At 42.4% G+C, this 20,910-nt stretch overlaps 1 protein-coding gene across 1 annotated transcript; it reads right to left on the bottom strand.

Moving 5' to 3' along the window:
• Positions 1-1,931: 1,931 nt before the first annotated feature.
• On the bottom strand, positions 1,932-20,789 carry il10rb (interleukin 10 receptor, beta). Its single transcript, XM_071546859.1, has 8 exons — positions 20,631-20,789; positions 15,733-15,862; positions 14,231-14,415; positions 11,497-11,657; positions 7,606-7,759; positions 6,751-6,908; positions 6,081-6,250; positions 1,932-5,221 (listed from the first exon to the last, which is right to left on the bottom strand). Exons 1-8 carry the CDS (start codon positions 20,680-20,682, stop codon positions 4,990-4,992), a joined length of 1,242 nt encoding a protein of 413 aa, XP_071402960.1. The 5' UTR covers positions 20,683-20,789; the 3' UTR covers positions 1,932-4,989.
• Between the last annotated feature and the right edge of the window lie 121 nt (positions 20,790-20,910).

Below are 20,910 nucleotides of genomic sequence, written 5' to 3' on the forward strand. Positions count from 1 at the left end.
TTTACTTGTAACAAAGTATTTTTACACTGTGGTATTGCTACTTTTACTGAAGTCAAAGATCTGAATACTTCTTCCACCACTGTTCGCAGAATAGGATTTGTGCACCTGCAAATGAAGAATTTGAGAAGGTGTAACTGAAAAAAAATTCTACAAGTTTGCAACTCCGAAAGCACGTGTGACTATTTTCCACAACTACAAATTCCACTTGTCACAGGTGCTCGGTTGTTTTGCTCCAATAACACCTCCATATTGTGTGCAGAGTGGGTGACGTGAAATGTAAATAAAAATGTACGTGACGTGTCCTCATGACAACTACCCATGCGGACATTTACAACTGATATGCCTAATGTTTGCTTGTTGCAGTATGAACTGGGAGGACCTGATAAGATCCCCTCAAACTAAAGCAGACAGTCTCTACTTAACTGTAAATGAAACCTTATGAAAAGTGGCTGTATGGGTCTCTTCCAGAGGTGTGACCGGGTCAACTTTGCCCGAGTCCCGAGTCAGTCTGGAGTCCTGAGGCACAAGTCTCAAGTCTAAATGTAGATTAAGTCAAGTCCGTGTCATTAATGTATCATCAGAGTACAAGTCAAAGTCAAGTCTCAAGTCTTCTCTTCATGCATCAAGTCAAATCTCAAGCAACTGAAACTGTGACTCGAGTCTGACTTTTGATTGAAGTCCCCACCTCTGGTCTCTTCTTTGTACTTGGTTTGATTTGGGTGTATGTATGACATCATGTGTGTATTTTACAGGTTTGGCCTTTTCATCATAATGGGGTTTGTGAGTGCTTGTTGTTTTTACTTTATATACTGTATGTGTTACGAATAAAAACTGCTATGCAGTATAAAAAGGAGTCCTAAGAGTGACCAGGTACGGAACCACCACACCAACTCTGAAGGCGGGTCTGACAGTTTATTTTCTTTTGAGGACACAATAATCAATGAAATGAGGGTGAAGACTCAGGCTCGCGGTCGAGGGCCCAGGGACACTGTAGGCTGGATTGGACTGGCTCTAAACGGGCCTTGGGCTATGGGGGAAAGTACCTCCGCCCCAGCTTCTAGGGGTCCAAATCCTGGTAGCCTTCCTCTCCCGCTACTGGCTGCTCCAGTCAGGTGGCCCCCTCCCGAGTTGAAGCAGTTGGGCTTCCTTCTTTGGGCTTCCTCCTACGAGCTCGGCTCCTCAGAGACCATCAGTCTATTGCACATTCCGGTCGATTCGTCCACAGGCTGATTCTTCACAGTTAGTTATAAAAACAGATCAATTTAAAATCTTATTACTTAAAAACATGCAAGGCCAGGCTACAGCGCTCTACCACCAGGGTTTACTTTCCTTTGTTAACGCGGTGCTCTTGGTCCAGTCCAGCTCCCTCGATGACGGTCCACTGTTCCTCTCTGCGTCATGTTAAAATCCAGAAAACCAAACCCCCCGCTCACCTGTTCTGGGCTGCCTTTATATAGAGGAACACCAAGCAACACACCAATGAAATCATTCCGGTAATTGAGTCCAAATAGCTGGCAGCTGGGCAGGAAGGGTAATCTCCACTCCCACATCTCACGTGGGGGTGGTTTGTGACACACACACACACACACACAACTGGTCTCACAATCAGGAAGATAAAAAAAAAACATGCATTTTCAAATGGAAAGAACAAAAACAAAACTCAAACCCAGCGTGTGGTGTGGAGGTTCCTTCGCTAGATCTTGTGTGTCACATGTCATAACATTATGTGTATGATTGTGTTATTTTAAGGGGTTTGTCTTCTCTTGAAGTTGTTTTATGCCTTTCATGTTCCCGTCCCTCTTGTATCCTCTCATTGTGAAGCGCTTTGTAAACGGTTTACAGTGCGTTACTGTCTGAATACATGTGGAGCTCAGTGTGTGGGTCTCAGGAAAAGGCAGCATCAGTCCAATCAATCATCTTGACAACAACACTTGATATTAGAGGTTATTTCTTTAATTTGAACGATTGTCGGTTAACATGGTTACTGCAGATGCAATAGTTGGTGGCTGTATGACCGAGCACATTACTGACATGACCACTGCTTTGTGCGCACACACACTTCACCAGTACACTTCTTCACAGTTTGCTTATATACAGTTTCGACGGACATCGCGGCCGTGGATGATGGGCAAGATGTTGAGGCGACGCGGACGGGATCGCACTTAGGACGAGGAAATCACGAGGTCGGCGGTAACCCAGAGGCCCTGAGACAAAAAGATTAAGACTGGAAGGCTGTTGGTTTACATCCAACCGGGAATATGGAGGAGGGGAAAGTGAGGAAGAGACACTCCTCCCTCCCTCAGTAGCTACCGTTTTACACTGTTGGGTTTTTATGAATGTCGAGCGGGACGAAGCTGACAAAACGCTCCGTCAACCTTCCCTGTTTTTCGGCCCTGATCAAATAAACTGAAACTGTCCTGAGTGCCATCCGTTTTACAATTTTTTCAAAAACATCTGTGTGAGCATATCGCCGACACATTCTGACATTTTGATGGCTTCCATTTTGTCCCACTTTGTCGATCCCCAGCCCGGTTAGCGTCAGTGCTGTCCCGCTGACTTTCTGCCTCAAAATGTCACCCATGGATCATGGCCTTTAGCCTTGTAGCTTCAGGAAAAAAAAGCTATTTGCATTGGCTGTCATAAAGCGGATGAAAGTGATGGTTGTTTAATGGACTATACAAGTATACAAAGCAGAGGCAACCCACTCCCTGTTTAGCTATTCACAATAAAAGAGTGACAGTGTGACTACAGATAGGAGCAGCTAAATGAGTTTTATGTAAATGTAAATACGTGTTCTGCAGAACTATAAGTGTACAGATGGATGTTCTGTTCCAAGCAAGTTTCCACCTCAAACCATAAAAACAAACATGAAAGAGGAAGAGAGTTACAAGTCAACTTTCCAATGAATTGCATCTTAAGAGATTCAGTTCTTCTTTAAGACGTTAAGGTGGACCTAAACCTTCTTTCACACCAGGCAAAACAACAAAACAAAAGAACAATAAAACTAAAATGGCACCGTTATTGTTGGAAGATTCTATAAGAATCGTAAATAGAGAAATAAAATGAATATAAAAATGTATTCAAACACTCCTGAAATTAGCCTCTCAGGCGAATTCACAAAAACACACATACACATATATACACTACTAAGGATGAACTGAAAACCTTTGCTTTTCTAATAACGATGTTATTCAGTTTTTTTCCACGTGGAATTCATTCATAATGGATTCCCTTCATTGATTAGTCCATGACATAAACACACAGAAACAAAAGGACAGACAAACACATAGACATGTTTTAGATTAGACGCACAAACACACAAAAAGAGAAAAGAAAAAAACAGAAGAAGAAGAATGAAACTGTTTTCTATGAAGACAACTCAAAATTGTTCTGTGGAATGAATGTAGGAAATTGACACAAATCCCTGTTTGGATCAGATTACCCTGTTTTAAGTGGATTTCTTAATTCCTTTTGTTAACAAATACACACACAGTCAAATTTTTACATAATGCCAATCTATGGAACCATTGCAAATGTCACCATGTAAAATAGGGCTTGCCCTTGGTTGGCAATGGCCAGCACTGCCTGAGAAAACTGCTGACAATATATAGACACACAGCATGTAGAAACTCTATGGAGAAAACTACACTTTCTTATGATGTACACTACTTCCCTTCACTTCCACTGTTCTCAGCATGGATACACAGTGCAAACGGAGAAGGAGGGCTAAGGAGGGAAAATAAAATAACACACCTGCAGGGTACGCACTCATCCCCCCCACTACCCGATTTTTTAAATTATTAACTATTGACATTAACGTTACGAGTGACTCCTCTGGACAAAATGACGTCTTTGTATCGTTTTCCCGCCCAAAACTGCATTGTCAAATTTGATCATGCATTTTATATTTTTGTCACCCTCCATGTTGACTTCTACATATTTGTAAAGTCTCCGCTGTAAATATAGTGTAAAAAAAACCCGAGAATGGATAATTTGGTATTAGTGGCAGCACGGTTAGTAAGTTAGCATTGTTAGCATGTTAGCTGTACCCCGCAAGTGTGCAGAAAGCCCGGGTGTGTCTATGGACATGAAAGCCTTTTGGATCACAGTAAATGATTAAAAAAAAGGGACTTTCATCAGGATCTTGACAACAAGCTCTCGCACCTTTGAGATTGTTTCCACGCCCCATGACTGACCGAGGCACAGTGACGTAACTGTAGCTGTGGGTTCACATGAAGTCCGTTCATTTCCTTCCGAGCTGGGACCACTATGGCGCCGGTTCCTACACGGACCGGTATCTAACCGGACCGAATAGCAATGCAGACTTCTCAGCTCACTTTTAAAATACAACGCCCGAGCTGCTGATTGAAACATCCGCCTCCGATGCTCCGAAACTGCCTGAAATCCACTATATTCCCCCCTCTGGCACATTTTGGTTTGCTTTTTATTTTAAAGACTACAGGAATAAACGTCTCCAAAAAAGCGATGCTTGGAGAACGGCTGCGTCCTTCGCTGGCGTCGCTGGGAAGCTCTGGGCGGGGGGGGGGGGGTACAACAGAATCATGGCACACTTAATGTATATCTCACATGAAGACCTATATCTTCAAAAGGCATCTGTAAAGAGAGACACCTAAGCGTTTCAGTGGTTTGTCTTGAAGTCCTCCTCCCTGTCAGTTGGAAACCACAACGAATACCACAAACTTCTAGATTTGAGTTTGTTTTGTGTGAGACTGTCACTCAGTGTCTAGTCCCTTTTCCTTAGTGGTTAACATTCCATATGTATATTTTTTTTTTCATGCTAGACCGTCCTCTTCGGCCTTCACAGTGACAGCCGGGGAAACTGCTCGAGAACGCAGACCGTTTTCCAGGAACATCCGTCTTTTCTTCCTTACTTCCGCTTCTTCTCAACAGATTTTTTCTTTTTTTTTTTTTTTTTTTACCACCCCGCTAAGTCTTTCCCGCTCCTTTCACCGAGCGGCCGCGCGCCCTTCAGACGCACATGTCCACGACGCCCTCGTCCGCGACCGGACGCTGACCTTTGACCTCCACGGGGGCCATGTCCCGCATCTTGACCCGCTCCGGGTCGGCGCGGCCCTGCCAGGAGTCCTCCAGCCCCCCGGAGGACTGGGCGCTGCCGGGCTGCCGCAGGCCGGACCCGCCCTCCGTGGAGTAAACCCCCGAGTCGCCGCTGCCCCCGCTGTCCTGGCGGCTGTGTCTGCCGCTGGCGAAGGCAAAATGGAAATGATTTGATTCAGTCACTTACTGGGGGAAAAAAATGTTGACTTAACTTTACAGTGGCCCTCTTCCAGTGTATTAACCTATGGAAGAGTGTTGTCAGTTCAAAATATTACTGTGTAAATACTTGATAAAAAATCTCACTAATATGTAATGTGGTTGTAAGGGTTGAATATCCAGTTTGGACCCACCTGACTGAATATTCTCTGTTTTTCATTCTCTTAAAGTAATTTTGATCTATAGGCTTCTGCTTAAATGCTTGAAATGTGTTTCTTAGACAAATATAAATAGTGAAGTTGATCCTATGTATGAATTTCTTTCCAAAGCCTTTGCCTTCCCATCAAGGCAAAGGGAGGCTACTTTAAAGAATGTAAAAGATAAGATAGTTTTGATTTGTTTAGCACTTTTTTGATCACTGCATAATTCCATTTGTGTTATTTTATAGTTTTGATGTTTTTGCTATTATTCTAAAAATGTGGAAAATAGCAAAAATAAAGAAAAATGTTTGGTGTGTCCAAAGTTTTGACTGTTAGAGTGTATGTTTGTACATTATGTTGTTAGACCCTTATGAATTAGGGAGATATTCATTATGTATTTACACAATATAGTAATATTGTGTGATTTCAATGCTCTTCCACAGGTTAATACACTGATTTATGGCTACTGTGAAGTTAAGTGTTGACATTCATGTGGTGAGTGACTCTTCTGTACAAAACGCAGCCTTTGTATGATATTTTTGAGCACTTATCGAAAAAACAAAATGAACAGCTTCTTATTAAAAAAATGCATGTGTGCTTTTTACACAGAAACTTAAACCGACAGCGTCAAAAAAAAAACAGACCGACCTGCTGTCTAGCTCCCGCTCTGAAGGCAGCTCCTCGGAGGCGGGGGGGTCGTGGATTTCCAGCAGCACGGCCTCCGGACAGATGCTCAGCTTGTCGCAGATCAGCTCGGCCTCCGAGTCCGGGGTGAGGAGGCGGGGCATGTCGGACCCCGGGGAGGAGTCGTACAGATACTGGGGAGGAGAGAGAAGACAGCGTGGAGGGAGATCAAGAAGAGTCATTAGGGAGGAATTATTATTAACTCTAGCAGGGGGGGGGGGGGCGATTAGGGGAATATGTAGAACTTTGAAACGCAAATAGGCGTGGAATAGGGGGTGGGGGGGTGAGGAAGGATGAAGGAGGGAGGAAAAGGGAGAGAATGAAAATTTTGAGTAGACATCTTTACTTTATGACTTAATGCAGTTGAGGGATAATTCAAAAGTCTAAACCAATGGAATATCAGCCAGGGAGAGAAATGCAGTTTTATTATTGGTTGGAATTTTTATTTATGAATTACCTCCTCGTGCAGCATGAGGTCACCGTTAAAGATTTAGAGGAAGCAAAGGTAATGGGAGTTCATTTCCTGGAGATTATAGAGATAAGGCTTGGGAGGAAACAAAACCAGATTTCGCCTGCCGTCCGAACAAAGGCTCATTTGCATTGAAGAGATAAGGGGTTACCGGCTGATGCTCACCTGCTGGATGTGTGTGGGCAGCTGGATGGAGGGGTACAGGGTCGCCTTGAGGGTGCTGTAGCACCTGAAGGAGCCGTACAGCGACAGCACCACCAGAACGAAACAGATCACCAGCGAGCCCAGGAAGTAGAGCAAGACGTGCCACCAGGGTAGAGCGCCTGTTGGAACACACACACACACACACACAACACACACACACACACACACTTTAGGAAAGAATGCAATGTGACAGATACAAAATGTGGCTATTTTCCCAGCAGAGAGGAGGATGGAATATTGACATAAAAATCATAGAAAATGCATTTTTTTTTGTGATATATTGAAATTCAATATAGGCAATACAAAAACATGGCGATATGTATCGTGGGGCAGAAAAATGAATCGTGATATTATTCTGCTGTAGTAATCACAGATGAGACGGTTTGACCGCCACAATTTCACAAGCTCTCCATCCAAATTATATTGTTTTGCACTTTGTAATGACATTTTTAAATTGTTGTTTACATTCTAGTAGCCAATGACATCGCTAGAAAGATCTGTGGCTCAGAAATAAACACAATTCTGCACAGTCAGACTCTGGACTTTTATTTATTACATCGTATCGTGGTTGTATCGAATCGTTAACCCCATTTATTAAATTATTAAACCTGTATTTAACCAGGTGAGTCCCATTGAGATTACAAGATCTCTTTTTTTATCACAGATATATAGCAGATCGTCCCATCCCTAGCTTTTTTTGTAATTTGCTTTGGCATATATTGATAGATTGGTGCAGGGATTTGTGGCAACAGCGTGAAAAAGTCATTTTACACTCCGCGGAGTCTTTAAAGTCAGTTTTAAGGAGATGGACGCTACCTTCGGTCTGCATGCAGTGCGGCGAGGTGAAGCTGCTGCTCTTGTTGTAGTAGTCGTAGCGCGACTGGACGCTCACACAGTACCAGGTCCAGGCCTTCAGCTCCGGCAGAGTCACCAGGTTCATACCGGTGTTCACCACCTTGGCTCTCAAGCCCTGGAGGGACAGACGGGAGAGGTGACTTAACCTTCAGGAGGGACGCTGTTCTGCTGGCTCTAGAAACTAGTCTCCGCAAGGGATGTGGTCAGTGCAAAAACCAAACAAGAAATGATGGGTAAAACAAATAAAAACAGACAAACGCTAGAAAAGAAATGAGATGTTGAAGGAATAGTTGCCCATTAGAGTCACTCTCCGTTAGCCAAAGATACATCCATCCACAAAAATCACTGTTCTTCAATATTCATGACTCATTATTTCAATATCAATTCTGTTTCTGTTCAATTTCAAATTACGTTTTCATTGTTTTACTTTTACAGCGCAATCATTTCCCAAGAGAGAGTGATTTTCATTTTCATTTTGGGACAAAAAAAACCCTACGATTCATTACGTTCAACGTTTCTAAACATCCCATTTATTTTCCACATATCTTTCCATATCTTGTTGTCTTGTGGAAGAGTTACACGAATTGAAGGAACGTCCACTTAGTCGTCCATTAGAGTCAATTTCCCATGAGATTTTAATACAACACAAGCAAGGATCTAGTCTTGAAAGAACAACGAGGGTAAGAGCCATAAAGCGAAGTTCTGGTCCAGGTGCTACGAGGCAGTGCATAGAGGCAATGCGTAGAGTGCATAGAGGCAGATAGAGTTTTTTTTTTGTTTTTTTTTGGTTACACAGTCCATCAGGTGAGAAGGTGTTCACTAAATCGCTGGGTCTTTAGCCTTTTCTTAAAGATTGAGAGGGACTCTGCGGATCGAATGGGGTTTGGTAACTCGTTCCACCACCGAGGAACCACAGAAGAAGAGTCCGGCTAGAGACTTAGGGTCTGATCTTCCTGATGTTGTACAGGGCAAATCCACATGACCGAGCAACAGAAGCCACATGATGCTCAAGGGTAATATCTTCACGATCTCAACGGCGAGCTTGATTGGCGGTTTGGTAAGAACTAATGGCCTTTGTGCTGTCTGCCACAGTGACACCGGATAAGTCTTATCTCAGAGTGAAGCTCACAGAGGATCAGATTTTGGGGGGGGGGTGCAGGCCAGGGGAGACGCACAGAGAATATGAAATCAAGGCTTCGCTCTCCCCTGGATCTTCATTCAAATACCCCTGGCCTATATGGAAAGCAGATTAAAAAAAAACCCTCTAAGCAAATAAGGTCTGCAAACAGATGTGGCTCAAAGCTCAGTAGTTCAAACACACACACTAACCTCTTGCCAGACTGTCAGTGTAAATAAGAATTTGTTCTTTAGTGACCTGCCGGGTAAAATAAAGGTTAAATCAAATAAATAAAACACAGGCCTGCAGTCTAAAGGTTGAAATGTTGGCATTTATTTAAGGATTAGCTGACGCTCTTATCTAAAGTGCCTTATAATGAGTGGGACCTAACTAATGTGGCAGAATGTAAGTTTTGTGTATCGCAATGAGCTAATGCTTAGTGCAGTTATAACTGAAGGGTTTAATGAAAAACAAAAATCTATACATACCTATTTTCAATATTCATTACTCAGTATCATACATTTGCAAGTTCTATTATGAGTCTGACTTTTACACCAGCAATCATTTCAGAGTCGATGTTGATTTCTTTTAAGAAGGAGAGCAACTAATTTGGAAGAAAACAACCCCATCACTTCTTTACATTCATTTTTTCGGAATGTCCCATATATTTTCCATCTTTCCCATAACTTAAAAGCGTAAAAAACTTCCCTGTCGTTGTGGTCTGGAAGTATCACAGTGAGTCCACATATTGACATATTTGTCCATTACAGTCACTCTACATTAGCAGTATTACCACAACAGCCAATATTATTATATTTAATATATTTGGAGGTGACCACAGTGACACCAGAGAAGTCATTTATCTCAGAGTGAAGCTCACAGAGGATCAGATGTTGGAAGTGTGCAGGTTCAGGCGAGACGCACAGAGAATCTGTAGTCAAGGCTTTTTTTTTTTCCTTTTTAAAAACACTTTTCCACATATCACTGGGGATCGGATGATTTATATCGAAATTCAATATATTGCAACGCAAAAATGTGACAATACGTATCGTGGGGCAGAAAAATGAATCGCGATATTAGCTCCATGTTATTCTGCTGTAGTAACCACAAATGAGACGGCTTGACCATCACAATTTCACAAGCTCTCCATCTAAATGATATTATTTGCACTTTGTAATGACATTTTTTAAATTGTTGTTTACGTTTTAGCGAGCCAATGCCATCGCTAGAAAGATTTGTGTCTCAGAGATAAACAGAATTCTGCAGTCAGACTTTGAACTTTTATTTATTACATTGTATCGTGGTTGTATCGAATCATGAACCCCATATCGCTTATCAAATTGCATTGTGAGATAAGCAGATCGTCCCGTCCCTACATATCAGTGTTTGGACTTCATATCAGTGTTTGGAAATTCAACTTTTGCCCAGTCTCTCTAAAGCACATGCAATTTCCAACGTGACGGAAGTGAATTTCCAGGCTTTCTCCAAGCAATCATTCTTGTGATTTTATTTTATTTTTTTATTTTTTTTTGGTGCTTGGGAGTCGTCCAAACCGTTGTCACGCCGGTTTTCAGACAGAGCAGCTGACAGGAAATGATGGCACCGTATATAAAACATCTTTTGCAAGATTCACCCGCATCGCAGCAGTGACAGGAAACCCTAGAAACTCGAAACCTCGGCTAGGTGTTCCGGGCACAAGACGGCACAAACAATAACCTCTGCAGAACATATAGAACAGGATATAGAGAGTGACAGAAACCAGGTGCCTGCTTTGTTGACGTATTCTGAGTTGAGTACTTTGTTTTTGTGGCTGCTGCACTTTTAGGGGTTTCGTTGCGGTGTGCCGGGTGTCAAAAATGTCTTCAGGGACCAGAGAGAAATGGGAAGTGTGAGCAGGAGAAACTTTGGGTTATTTTCTAGATTGTGACAAAACATCTAAAAATACAGAAATCTGTAAAGAGAGGTACCATGAAACAGGAGCCTTCGAGCAGGCTGTCGGGGGAATTTCAGTCCTCAAGCTGTGATGTTGTAAAGTCTCATTTTTTTCATTATTTTTAAAGCACTCACACACACACACACACATACACCTACCTCAAGGAATCAATGCGCTGCTTTCACTAATGCCATTATATGCATCCAAATGAAATGAACCGAACGTTTGATTTACTAAAAATGTCTAAAACGGGTTGTTGACTAGGAGTAGGGCTGGGCGATACGGACCAAAAATCATATCTCGGTATTTTTTTAGGCTGAATGGCGATACGCGATATATATCTCGGTATTTTTCTGTGAAGTGGGCTAAATGTTCAGTTGTAAGTCAAAGCCACAAGCACTTTTATTAAAACAAGACTGTGATCAAAATACAATGCAAAGACAGGGTTTCCTTCCCTGGTTTAGAACAGTCTGGTAAGTTCAGAAAATGACATCACTTTACTGTAATGCAGCCTTTAAAACCAGGAATAGACACTTATGCCATATCACGATATTACCATATCCGAAATCGAAGACGATATCTAGTCTCATATCACGATATCGATATAATATTGATATATTGCCCGGCCCTATTTCAGAGTATACAAAATTGAACATTTGTGCATGATTTAACAAGCATACAGACAGCAGATTTAGAGCATGCATGCTTTAACAAGTAAGCACAGTTTAGAGGATAAGAGTCAAGTCAAATCAATTCGTTCTGCTTAGTGTTTCGGACGTTAATGGAGTCGGCTGTTCCCTACCTGTGCGTCTACAGAGCGCTCCCAGTAGATGATGCGGTAGTACATTTTTTTGAGCATTTCCTTCATGGAGCCGTTGGTGCTGGTCAGCGGGTCGGAGATGGAAACGTCCAGCAGGCTCCCAGCTGGAGCCAGGTCCACTTTGGATGGAGGGCCGAGGGCAGCTGGCGAGGGGGGGAGGAGGAGGAGGAGGAAGAGGAAGAGACATGAGACCCCGGGGACAGAACCGAGGGAGGAGGAGGATGGCATGACATTTGTGCTCTGCTCTTTTTCATGTTTTGGTTTTTCTTTTTTAAAGCATTAGGGTTAGGGTTAGGGTTAGGGAGCGAGAGGTAACTGTTTGAAAAATGAAATACTTCAATACCCAGAAATCCTGTAACATGAGGTCAGTGAACTGCCCACAGCACGCTCATGTTTACCAACCAGCCGGTCTGTGGTCAATGTGGTCTGTGGTTTATATCAAAGGAAACCAAAAGCTTTCTCTGGACGGAGCGCTAACCCTAACCCTGTTTAGTAAACAGTTTGTATTTCGCCCTGAAGTTTTCATTTGTCACTTCCTTTAGGCGGAGAAGTGATCATATCTGACAACCGAATATAATTCATGCAAATAAGGTGAATCTATGCTGTCTCTATTAGTCTCTACTATGGGACGCTCTTCTCTGTTGCAGCCCCACTGTGTGATTTAAGTTGATGAGACAGGTGTATTTTTACATCAAAATCTTCTAAATCTCCAGTGCAGCTTTAACCTTTACTTATCCAGGGAAAGTTGCCTGAACTAACATAGTATTTTTCATTTACCATTTACCACATTCACACTGGGAGCTGCCCAGTACAAGTGCAGAGGTGGAAAGTAACTAAGTACATTTACTCAAATACTGCACTTAAGTACAGTTTTGAGGTACTGGCACTTTACTTGAGTATTTCCATTCTGTGAGACTTTCTACTTTTCCTCCACTACATTTCAGAAGGAAATCTTGTACTCTTTCCTCCACTACATTTATCTGACGGCTGGAGTTACTTAGTTACTTTGCAGAATAAGGTTTTACATGCAAAACATACGATAAGCTCATAAAATATGTTGCATTGTTACAGTTTAAACTCCCCAACAGTATATGGAGCAATTAGACCGACAAAATCAAAATACTTCTTATAGGTTAATGCATCATTAATTTAACACTCTCAAAGAATGAAGACTTTTACTTTTGATACTCAAGTACATTTTACTGCTAATACCTCTATACTTCTGCTGCAGGAAGTGAGAGTGTTTTTCCATTCTCTTTCCTTGACTAGTTTTTCCAGTCAGTTCAGAGAGTCAAGTGAGTGACCTTCCTGTTTATCTACCAACAACGAACCATGGACGAGCTGGCAGGTAAAATGTTCCTCCCTGATCAGATTAAGCAACAAGCAACAAGCAACATGGACAAACATGTTGGACACATAAATCATGGGCTAAACACTTTTTAACATAGCCGTCTGATTAGTCACTGGGTGAATTCCAGCTGTGGTATAAATCCCATATTTTACCACACTGACAACAGACAACTTAACAGTTCTCCATTACTCTGCTGTAAGTAATGATGCTTCCAAATCCAATCATTTCACTCCAGCAGCCGGATCAGAAAGTAATGGGCTGAGAACACTGTTAGGGATTGGCCTGCCTGTTCTCATATCACAACAAATGTGTTTTTGGTGGAATCCAATTTCTTTAGTTCAGCACTTTCCACTACTGTCTGACTGTCCTGTCAAAAAATATTTTTGCAAACAAGAAAGCAAGAAAAAGATGGTTGCCAGATAGATGCTTTGAGCTTACTAGGTTTAGGTACTACTTATTCCAAAATAACATCTTTTCATTTGCAAGTAAATACCAATACTGTGGACAATGTTGAGGCCATTCTGAAATGAAATGAGATAAATCTTTAATAATCTGTAACGATCTTTAATGATTCCCATGGGGAAATTGAACAGAACAAGGCTGTAATCCCCTCCAGCACAGATTAAATTCAAATAAATAAATAAAAAATCCCTGCATGGGCAATTTTCATTTTTACTGTATATTGGAAATTAGACCATAATTAAAGCAATTAGGAACATTACGTTTCGTTTTTTTTTTTTTATCTGATTGCTATGCCATAGCGTGTCATGGGTCACTGCTTCCATCAAGTGCATATTAAGAAGCTATTATGCACATTTCACTTCTATTAATTAAATTCAAACAGTGAAATAAATAGACCAATTCCAAGCTTCTGCCCTTGGCTTTAAACTGCAATATGAGATTGGATTCACTTTGTGTTGCCTACAGCTGCGTCTCCCTGTGTGATGTCATAAGCTTGGTGAAACTGTATTTAGGCGTGTTGGAGAGGGCTGTGACTGAAATGTTTGCCATGTCTGTTTGCTCGCCATGCTCTTTGCATGTTTTGAATCATAAATCCATGCGGTTTCTGTTGTTCTGAGCTTTAACAACTGGCACCAAAGCAGGTTACCTTTCCCAGCAATGCGGTTCACTGAGCAAAACCAGTTTCATCAGCGTCTCTCCGTGGTTTGCAATGTCTTTTCTTCTCTCGCTCTTTTTTTCCCCCCCTCCTTTCTCTCTCGACTCTAGTGCGTTTGCCTTGTTGCTCGATGGTCTGCGGTGCCATCGTCTCGTGAGTAAAAAAATTGATTTCCTGCAAAGTGATCTGCCCTGAACCAAGTTTCCCCTCCCTCCACTCCTCCTCCTCCTCTCTTTTCTCCCCCTCACCCTCTTTATCGGGGCAGAATTCTGTCTCCACCCAGTCGGAGTGGTCTCCGCCCGCGTCGGCTCGGACGCGAAACACGTAGATGCCCAGGTAGTGCAGGTTTAAAGCCGTCAGGTCGCAGCCTGTGTGGGGCGTCCCCGTGCACACCGTGGTCCAGTCCCTCCTCTTCCTCAGCAGCTTGAACTTCCTGGATGGGGGGGGAAAAAAACAGAAATCATCAGATGTTTGTCGTGGCAACACAAGCAGCATTTTCAGTTGATACAAACAAAGCTGATTTGAGAAAGAGGTGGGGCTGTTTTTTTTTTTTTTTTTAGAACTGGGGGAGAAATGAAGGTTGTCTCAATTGAATGTGCATGTAAGGGAAGATGAAATAAAATCAAATCTAGGAATGTATAAAATAGGGCTGAACAATTAATCCGAATTTTATCGAAATCGCAATATGGCCTACTGCAATTTTCAAATCGCAGGAGGCGCAATATTTGTTAAAGGTGAAATGTGTCAAAATAGCATTTTAAATGAAATATTGTGGTGCTGCAGAGATGTCCTGGCCTACACATCATATTCTACAGACTTGAGAAAACATCTTTGTTTGGTACAGATCCCCCGCAAAAATCACACCATAATCATTTTAATACGTTTTTCAGTGAAAATTAGAATAATGATGCAAAAATGATCATTCCCTCTAATATCGCAAATCATATCGCAATTGCAATATCAGTCAAAATAATCGCAATTAGATATTTTTTCAAAATCGTTCAGCCCTAGTATAAAATCTAGGAGTTCATAAGCAAACTGGTGCAAACTCACCATCAGTCCTTCTACTGCATAATTGGATATTACTACATACAGAAATACCTTCTACTTCATACTTTGTTACACCTAGTACTCACTTGTCTACTGCTTGATGCTTTTTTTTAACCCTGAATCTTTTATCACCTTTGAAGTATTGTAATATTGTAATTTTGCATTAACGTATTGTATTTTTCAGGGGGGGTATTTTGGTCCTCCACTGCCTTTACACAGACTTTCTGTACCTTCATTTTTGTGCCTTAAACTGTGACTTGCTCATTGTGGAGCCATTTTTTTTGCAGATGATGATGATGAAGACCTTATGGTCGAAACACGTTTGGGGGTTCATGATTCCATACAACCACGATACGATGTAATAAATAAAAGTTCGATGGCAACGAGGTCTTACTGTGCAGAATTGTGTTTATGTCTGAGCCACAAAACCTCGCAGGGATGGCACTGGCTCGCTAGAACGTAAACAAGCCAGGAGGTTTTCAGTCTTAGAGCTAGTAGATTTGATTCCTGATCCTAATGAGCATCTATAAACCAAAAAGACTTCTTCTTAATCCACAAGACTGTCAAGACTGTGAGAAGATCAAGACATCACGCACTCGGACTTTTTTCCCTCCCGGGCCGCAGACACACACACACACACACACGCCCACCATGACGAACACGCGTTTGAGATCTTTGACCGCGTGAGAGCGACACTTACGCGAGGTACTGCGTGGTGAAGGTAACGGTGTGGCCGGCCCCAGCGCTCCGGTCCCGGGCCCAGCTCAGAGCGTACCGGGTGTTCATGGTGATCATGGTCAGGTTCTGCGGTTTGGCCAGCTCCGCTTCGGCTGAAAGGAAACGAGGAGAAAGCTCACATCAGAAGAGAAGTCCATGCTAATCAGGAGGAGGCGCTACAACTGTTAATGTCATGACTTCCCATTAACATAGGAAACAATTCACAGCTGCTAGTGTAATAATCCTGGAAACACTCTTATAATAATAATGATAATAATGCATTTTATTGGTACTGCACTTTTCATTCACATTCCTGTTAATGCAGTAATTACTACATTATTGGGTTTTATTACATGAAAGGCAAGGTCCGTTATCCACATATTCATGGTATTCATGGTCTGGTACTTTTGCTTTTGTGGTGTTATTTAAAAAAAAAAAAATACCCTTTTGGAGTAAATATTTATCCACGGAAGATGAGGCACTGCACTCTCCCCATTAAAAACTAATCTTTATTCTCCAAATGATCGCTCGGACCTTTATTAGCCTTTCAAAAACCTAGAAGGTATGTGTATGTTTTTTTGTTGTTTTTCTTTTCTTTTTTTCACGTGTTTCTAACTGTTCAATAATCTCGCTGTTTGTCGTGATATTCCTGTGTGCTTACGTAATCTAGGCTACATTTTTGTCATTCCTATTCCAAGTTTAATAAAAAATAGAAACAATACAACCCCCCCCCCCCCCCCCCCTCCTAGAAACAATGTCAGTTTTGCCTGCTGGGATGTCGAATTTTTGATGGTCCATATCTCAGACATGCACTCTACCCAGACAGGGTTACGAAACCCAAGCTGAAGAAATAAACAGATAAAGACAGAAAACAGAAACAAATAAATACATTAACATTAACCACAGCAATGACAAAACCCAGAAGGAAAACACAATAATACTGAGAAGAAGAAGTAGAAGAGGGGCAATGTTGTAATTTTGTGTAATATTTGATGAGAGTTGAGCAAGGGGAAAACTGGTTAAAATCCCCTGAAGACGACATGTCCGCTCAAGAAAGAGGAACAAAAAAAAAAAAGAAATCACTATGAATAAGCTGGACTCTTCTGGAGGCTAACACACCTGTGTCGACTAAGTAAGAGAGACTCGTATTGTCAAGTCAATTCAGGCAATGCAATACCACAGGTCCATTCTGAATAGAGGGAAACTGTGTTGAAAAATAGATGAAAGAAGTTTTGATCTCCCGCAGGACTGAATACACAATACAAACCGGAAATATCTGATGGGGGGGGGGGAGTGAGGTGAAGAGTTTTTGGGAGGACAGTTCCTTTCAGAGCTGCTGGAAAGTGTGTGTGTGAGTGTGTGTGTGTGTGTGTGTGTGTGTGTGCGCGCTGGCTCGTTCAGCCTCAGTGGACTCCCGAGGCTTTGGTCGACAAGGCTGCGTGGTATTTTCCTCTCTGACTCAATCTTTTTTTTTTTTTTTTTTTTTTTTTTTTTGCCTCTGGTGTGTTTTCAGTTCTCTGTCTCATACCGTGTGTTTTGTTTTTTTTCTCGGTCTCGGCCACAACACGATTCGAATCGCACAGATTTCACGACACTCTGAATCTGAACCCCACTGACTGCATGTTTACTCCGGCCCTCTTTTACAGTACATGCCCTCTGCGAATCAGGGAGAGGAAAATATTTTTTATTCTCACCTGCCCTAAGGAACTGAACTGAACTGAACTGAACTGAGAGGAAGAAACGCCTCCCGACATGTTTGCGGGTTGTGAAGAAACGCTAAGAGGAGTCTGGCATCAGCTGGCATGAAACTGTCGCAACTGGCGTGACGGCTTCTTGAGGTTTTGCTGAGCGATCGGGCTTCTAAAAACCCTGATCGGGACCACGCTGAAGTGCATTCTCAATGTCCGATAGAGTGACAGTAAACAGCCGCTTCCTCTCGGCCTTTGCCCCTCAGATACGCGTTCCTCTGACTGTCATTAGGCCCCGGGCATGAAGGCGCGGCTACCGTGGGCGAAACCGCATCGATGAATCACAGGCACGAGCGTAAACCTGGTGAAACCGCCAGGCTCACGGGCTTTGACACAAAGCGAAACCATGACTCAGCTCTCGTCCAATCAGGTGACGAGGAAAAGCAGTTGACAATGAAAGCGAACCGACTTGGACTTGTGTTGATCTTGTCTCCTCCAGCCTCAAAGAGCTCTCTGTACGCTGCGTTTCCCGTTCTGGATCATGGGAACTGAGCCTAAAACCTCGATCCCTCTTCTTTTCTTCGCTGTACTCTCTCTATAAGGCTATAAGGCTATAAAGACGTTGTGCAATGAATCACGCACACTGTGTTCATGGTGTGCTAATGTTTTTGCAAAGGTCACAGGTTACGCCGCTTATTCTTATGCAATAAATCCAGCTTATTAAGTCATCCTCTCCTTGTGATCGCTTCGTTTTAAGTCTTGAATATACCGAGCGAGCGCAAAAAATTTGAACGCAAATTTTTTTTTTTCGGTGCGTACCACCGGGGCCTGAAAAAAAAATTCTAGGGGGAAACACTGCTATTATTTCAGTTATGGTGTGCTTATAAAGCAGCAGGGAGACGTGGACTGCAGCTATAAACAGAGTATTGGAGTAAAGGTCAGACTGCAGCTGCGGCCTCCCTGGCTCCGTTCACACTGCAGCTGAAAATGTCTTAATTCTTAACCCCCCCCACCCTCCCCCACATATGAAACAGATCTGATGTTTTCTATTCGGCGTGAACGGCAAAGAGCTGCATGGAGTCGCATTTTTCCCGACTCCCATCTGAACCAAATGGATCTGGGGCACAAAATGAGATCCTGAGACATGCGACCGACATCGGACTTGTATTTAAATCGGAATTTGTCAGCGTTGCCATGACAACATGTAAATCTTAAGTCGCTCACCTGAGACAACTGTCATAATTTTGGCGTCTTGGTTGAGCAGCGTTAGCATGGAGGACAATAGAACGATTATTTTCATTAGCGATTCATCTATTGATTCTTTTTTCAATTAATCAATTAAAAATTGAGTCTATAAAATAATGACAAATGCCCATCACAAGTCACCAGAGCCCAAAGTGATTCTTATAATTGCTTACTTAGTCTGACCAGCAGCCCAAAAAAACCCCAAAGTATTCATTTTGTGGAGAAAAGCAGCAAATCTTTGCATTTGTGAAGCTGCAACTAGCAAATATTTGGTATTTTTACTTGATAAATGACTAAAACATTAATCGGTTATCAAAATTATAATCGGTTAATTTTCTGTTGGTCGACTAATCGATCAATCGACTAATCGTTTCAGCGCTAGAGGACAACAACACTCAACAATGGCAAGGAAATGAAATAGTTCAGTCTCAATTCAGTCAAAACTTGAAAGGCAGATACTGTCATACTGTAACTGTACGAAACTTTTTTTTTTTTGTTAATGTTCTTCCGCACACAAGTGTCTTTCATCAGATGTGTGTTACACCCTAGAATGAATATAAACACTCATCCAGAAATTCAGATATGAGCGGCAGTTCAGAAGTGAACATGAAGCCCTGCTGTGGTCCAAGAGGCCGAGCTATAGCCTCTCCGGAAGGCATCACCCTCCCCCCGCCCCCGACCAACACACACACACACACACACATACACCCACACACACCATCACTCCTACTTCATGTCTGGTCCAAGGACAGGAAGAGCTTGGCAGGGAGGAAAAACCCCCCCACTTCAAGAAAAGAGAAGAAAGACGAGGCCGCATCAAGTCAAGGCCGGGTCACATGGAGACGAATAGAGGAAATGGATCAAGATAAAAATGATGCCCCCTGTATTTTTAACACATTTTCTCATGACCCAAAGCTCTTACCAAATCATACTTGTTGTCAGCTATTAATCTTTACCCTACAGTACCCAGTCTGCCTTATTTGAATAGATAGGGAAAGGCTTTTACTACCTAATTTGAATTTGAATATGGATACAAAATTTATCCAGAATAACTTCAGGCCCCACATTTGTTTTCCCGGCTTTGAAAAACACTGATGTTGAGACAAAGATAACGTCATCCAAATAATATGGAAACAGCTCCTATGGTGCAAGGCAGACCAGACAGTGCCCTAGCACTCATCCTGTAGGAAATATCACCATAGCTACAAATGAAGACAGGACTTGTGCACAAGACAGGAAACTAACTTCATCGTGAATTTGCCAAAGTGGCTGGTAGTGTCGAGTTTTACCAAAAATGTACCAACATTTGTCTGGTGTTATGCTTTTTTTAAGCTATACTGGTTATGCAGGGAGTAAATTATGAGTTACATATGATAAAGAGCATCATTCCAGTACAACAGGTTTTTGTTTAAATAGCCCTCTAAGAGTACATTATATGTTTATGTAATGAACTGCAGCTATAGGCGTTGGGTCATGTTGGCAACCACAACCACATATTATATCATTGTAGCCTTTACTGCTGGAAGGTTGATAATATGGTTTAACCGCAGAGTAGAATGTGTCTTTCTGATAAGGTTAGATAAATGTCCAAACGCTACATTTGGGGTTTTGATGTCAAAATGTCCAGTCGCCTCCCCAGTTAAGACTCCGTATCTTTGGATCGCAGCTATATTGCTATTGCACAGCGAATCCACAGTAAATAATGCAGCCGAAGCTTGATTTCGACAGACACGGATATACAGGAAAAACAGACGACAGGGATATTTTCGTACAACAGTGAGATATTTAAGTCCCTGGCAGACTGGTAGAGCAGCTAGGCCTAACGGTGTCGTTGCCAGTTTTAACGTTAACGTTACCCCACACAGACAAATTCAGACCCATCGAGACCAAACACACACTTGCGAGCATATCGACCTGCCGACGTTAGCATGCTAGCAGCATAACTTACCAGCGCTGGTTTGGAGGCACCAAAGGACGAAAAGGTAGACAGCAGCGAACATGGTCGATATTTACCGAGGTAATAACAGAACACCTATCGACTGTTACGGCTTTTCATATGTTCATCGCTCTAGCCTGGCTCGACTCGGCTCGGCACGGCTCGGCTCCCCCCCCCCACCACCTGTGTCAAGACTGTAAAAACTAGACCGGTAGAATAACAAAATGATTTCCGGTTACAGCTTTCAAAATAAAAGCTTCATCGACGAACGCGCAGCAATGTCGATGACGAT

The sequence above is a fragment of the Centroberyx affinis genome, unplaced genomic scaffold (assembly GCF_046629955.1).
Source record: "Centroberyx affinis isolate AG114_WGS23_722 - 3 ecotype Tasmania unplaced genomic scaffold, CSIRO-AGI_Caff_v1 ptg005509l_1, whole genome shotgun sequence".
Taxonomy (NCBI): Eukaryota; Metazoa; Chordata; class Actinopteri; order Beryciformes; family Berycidae; genus Centroberyx; species Centroberyx affinis.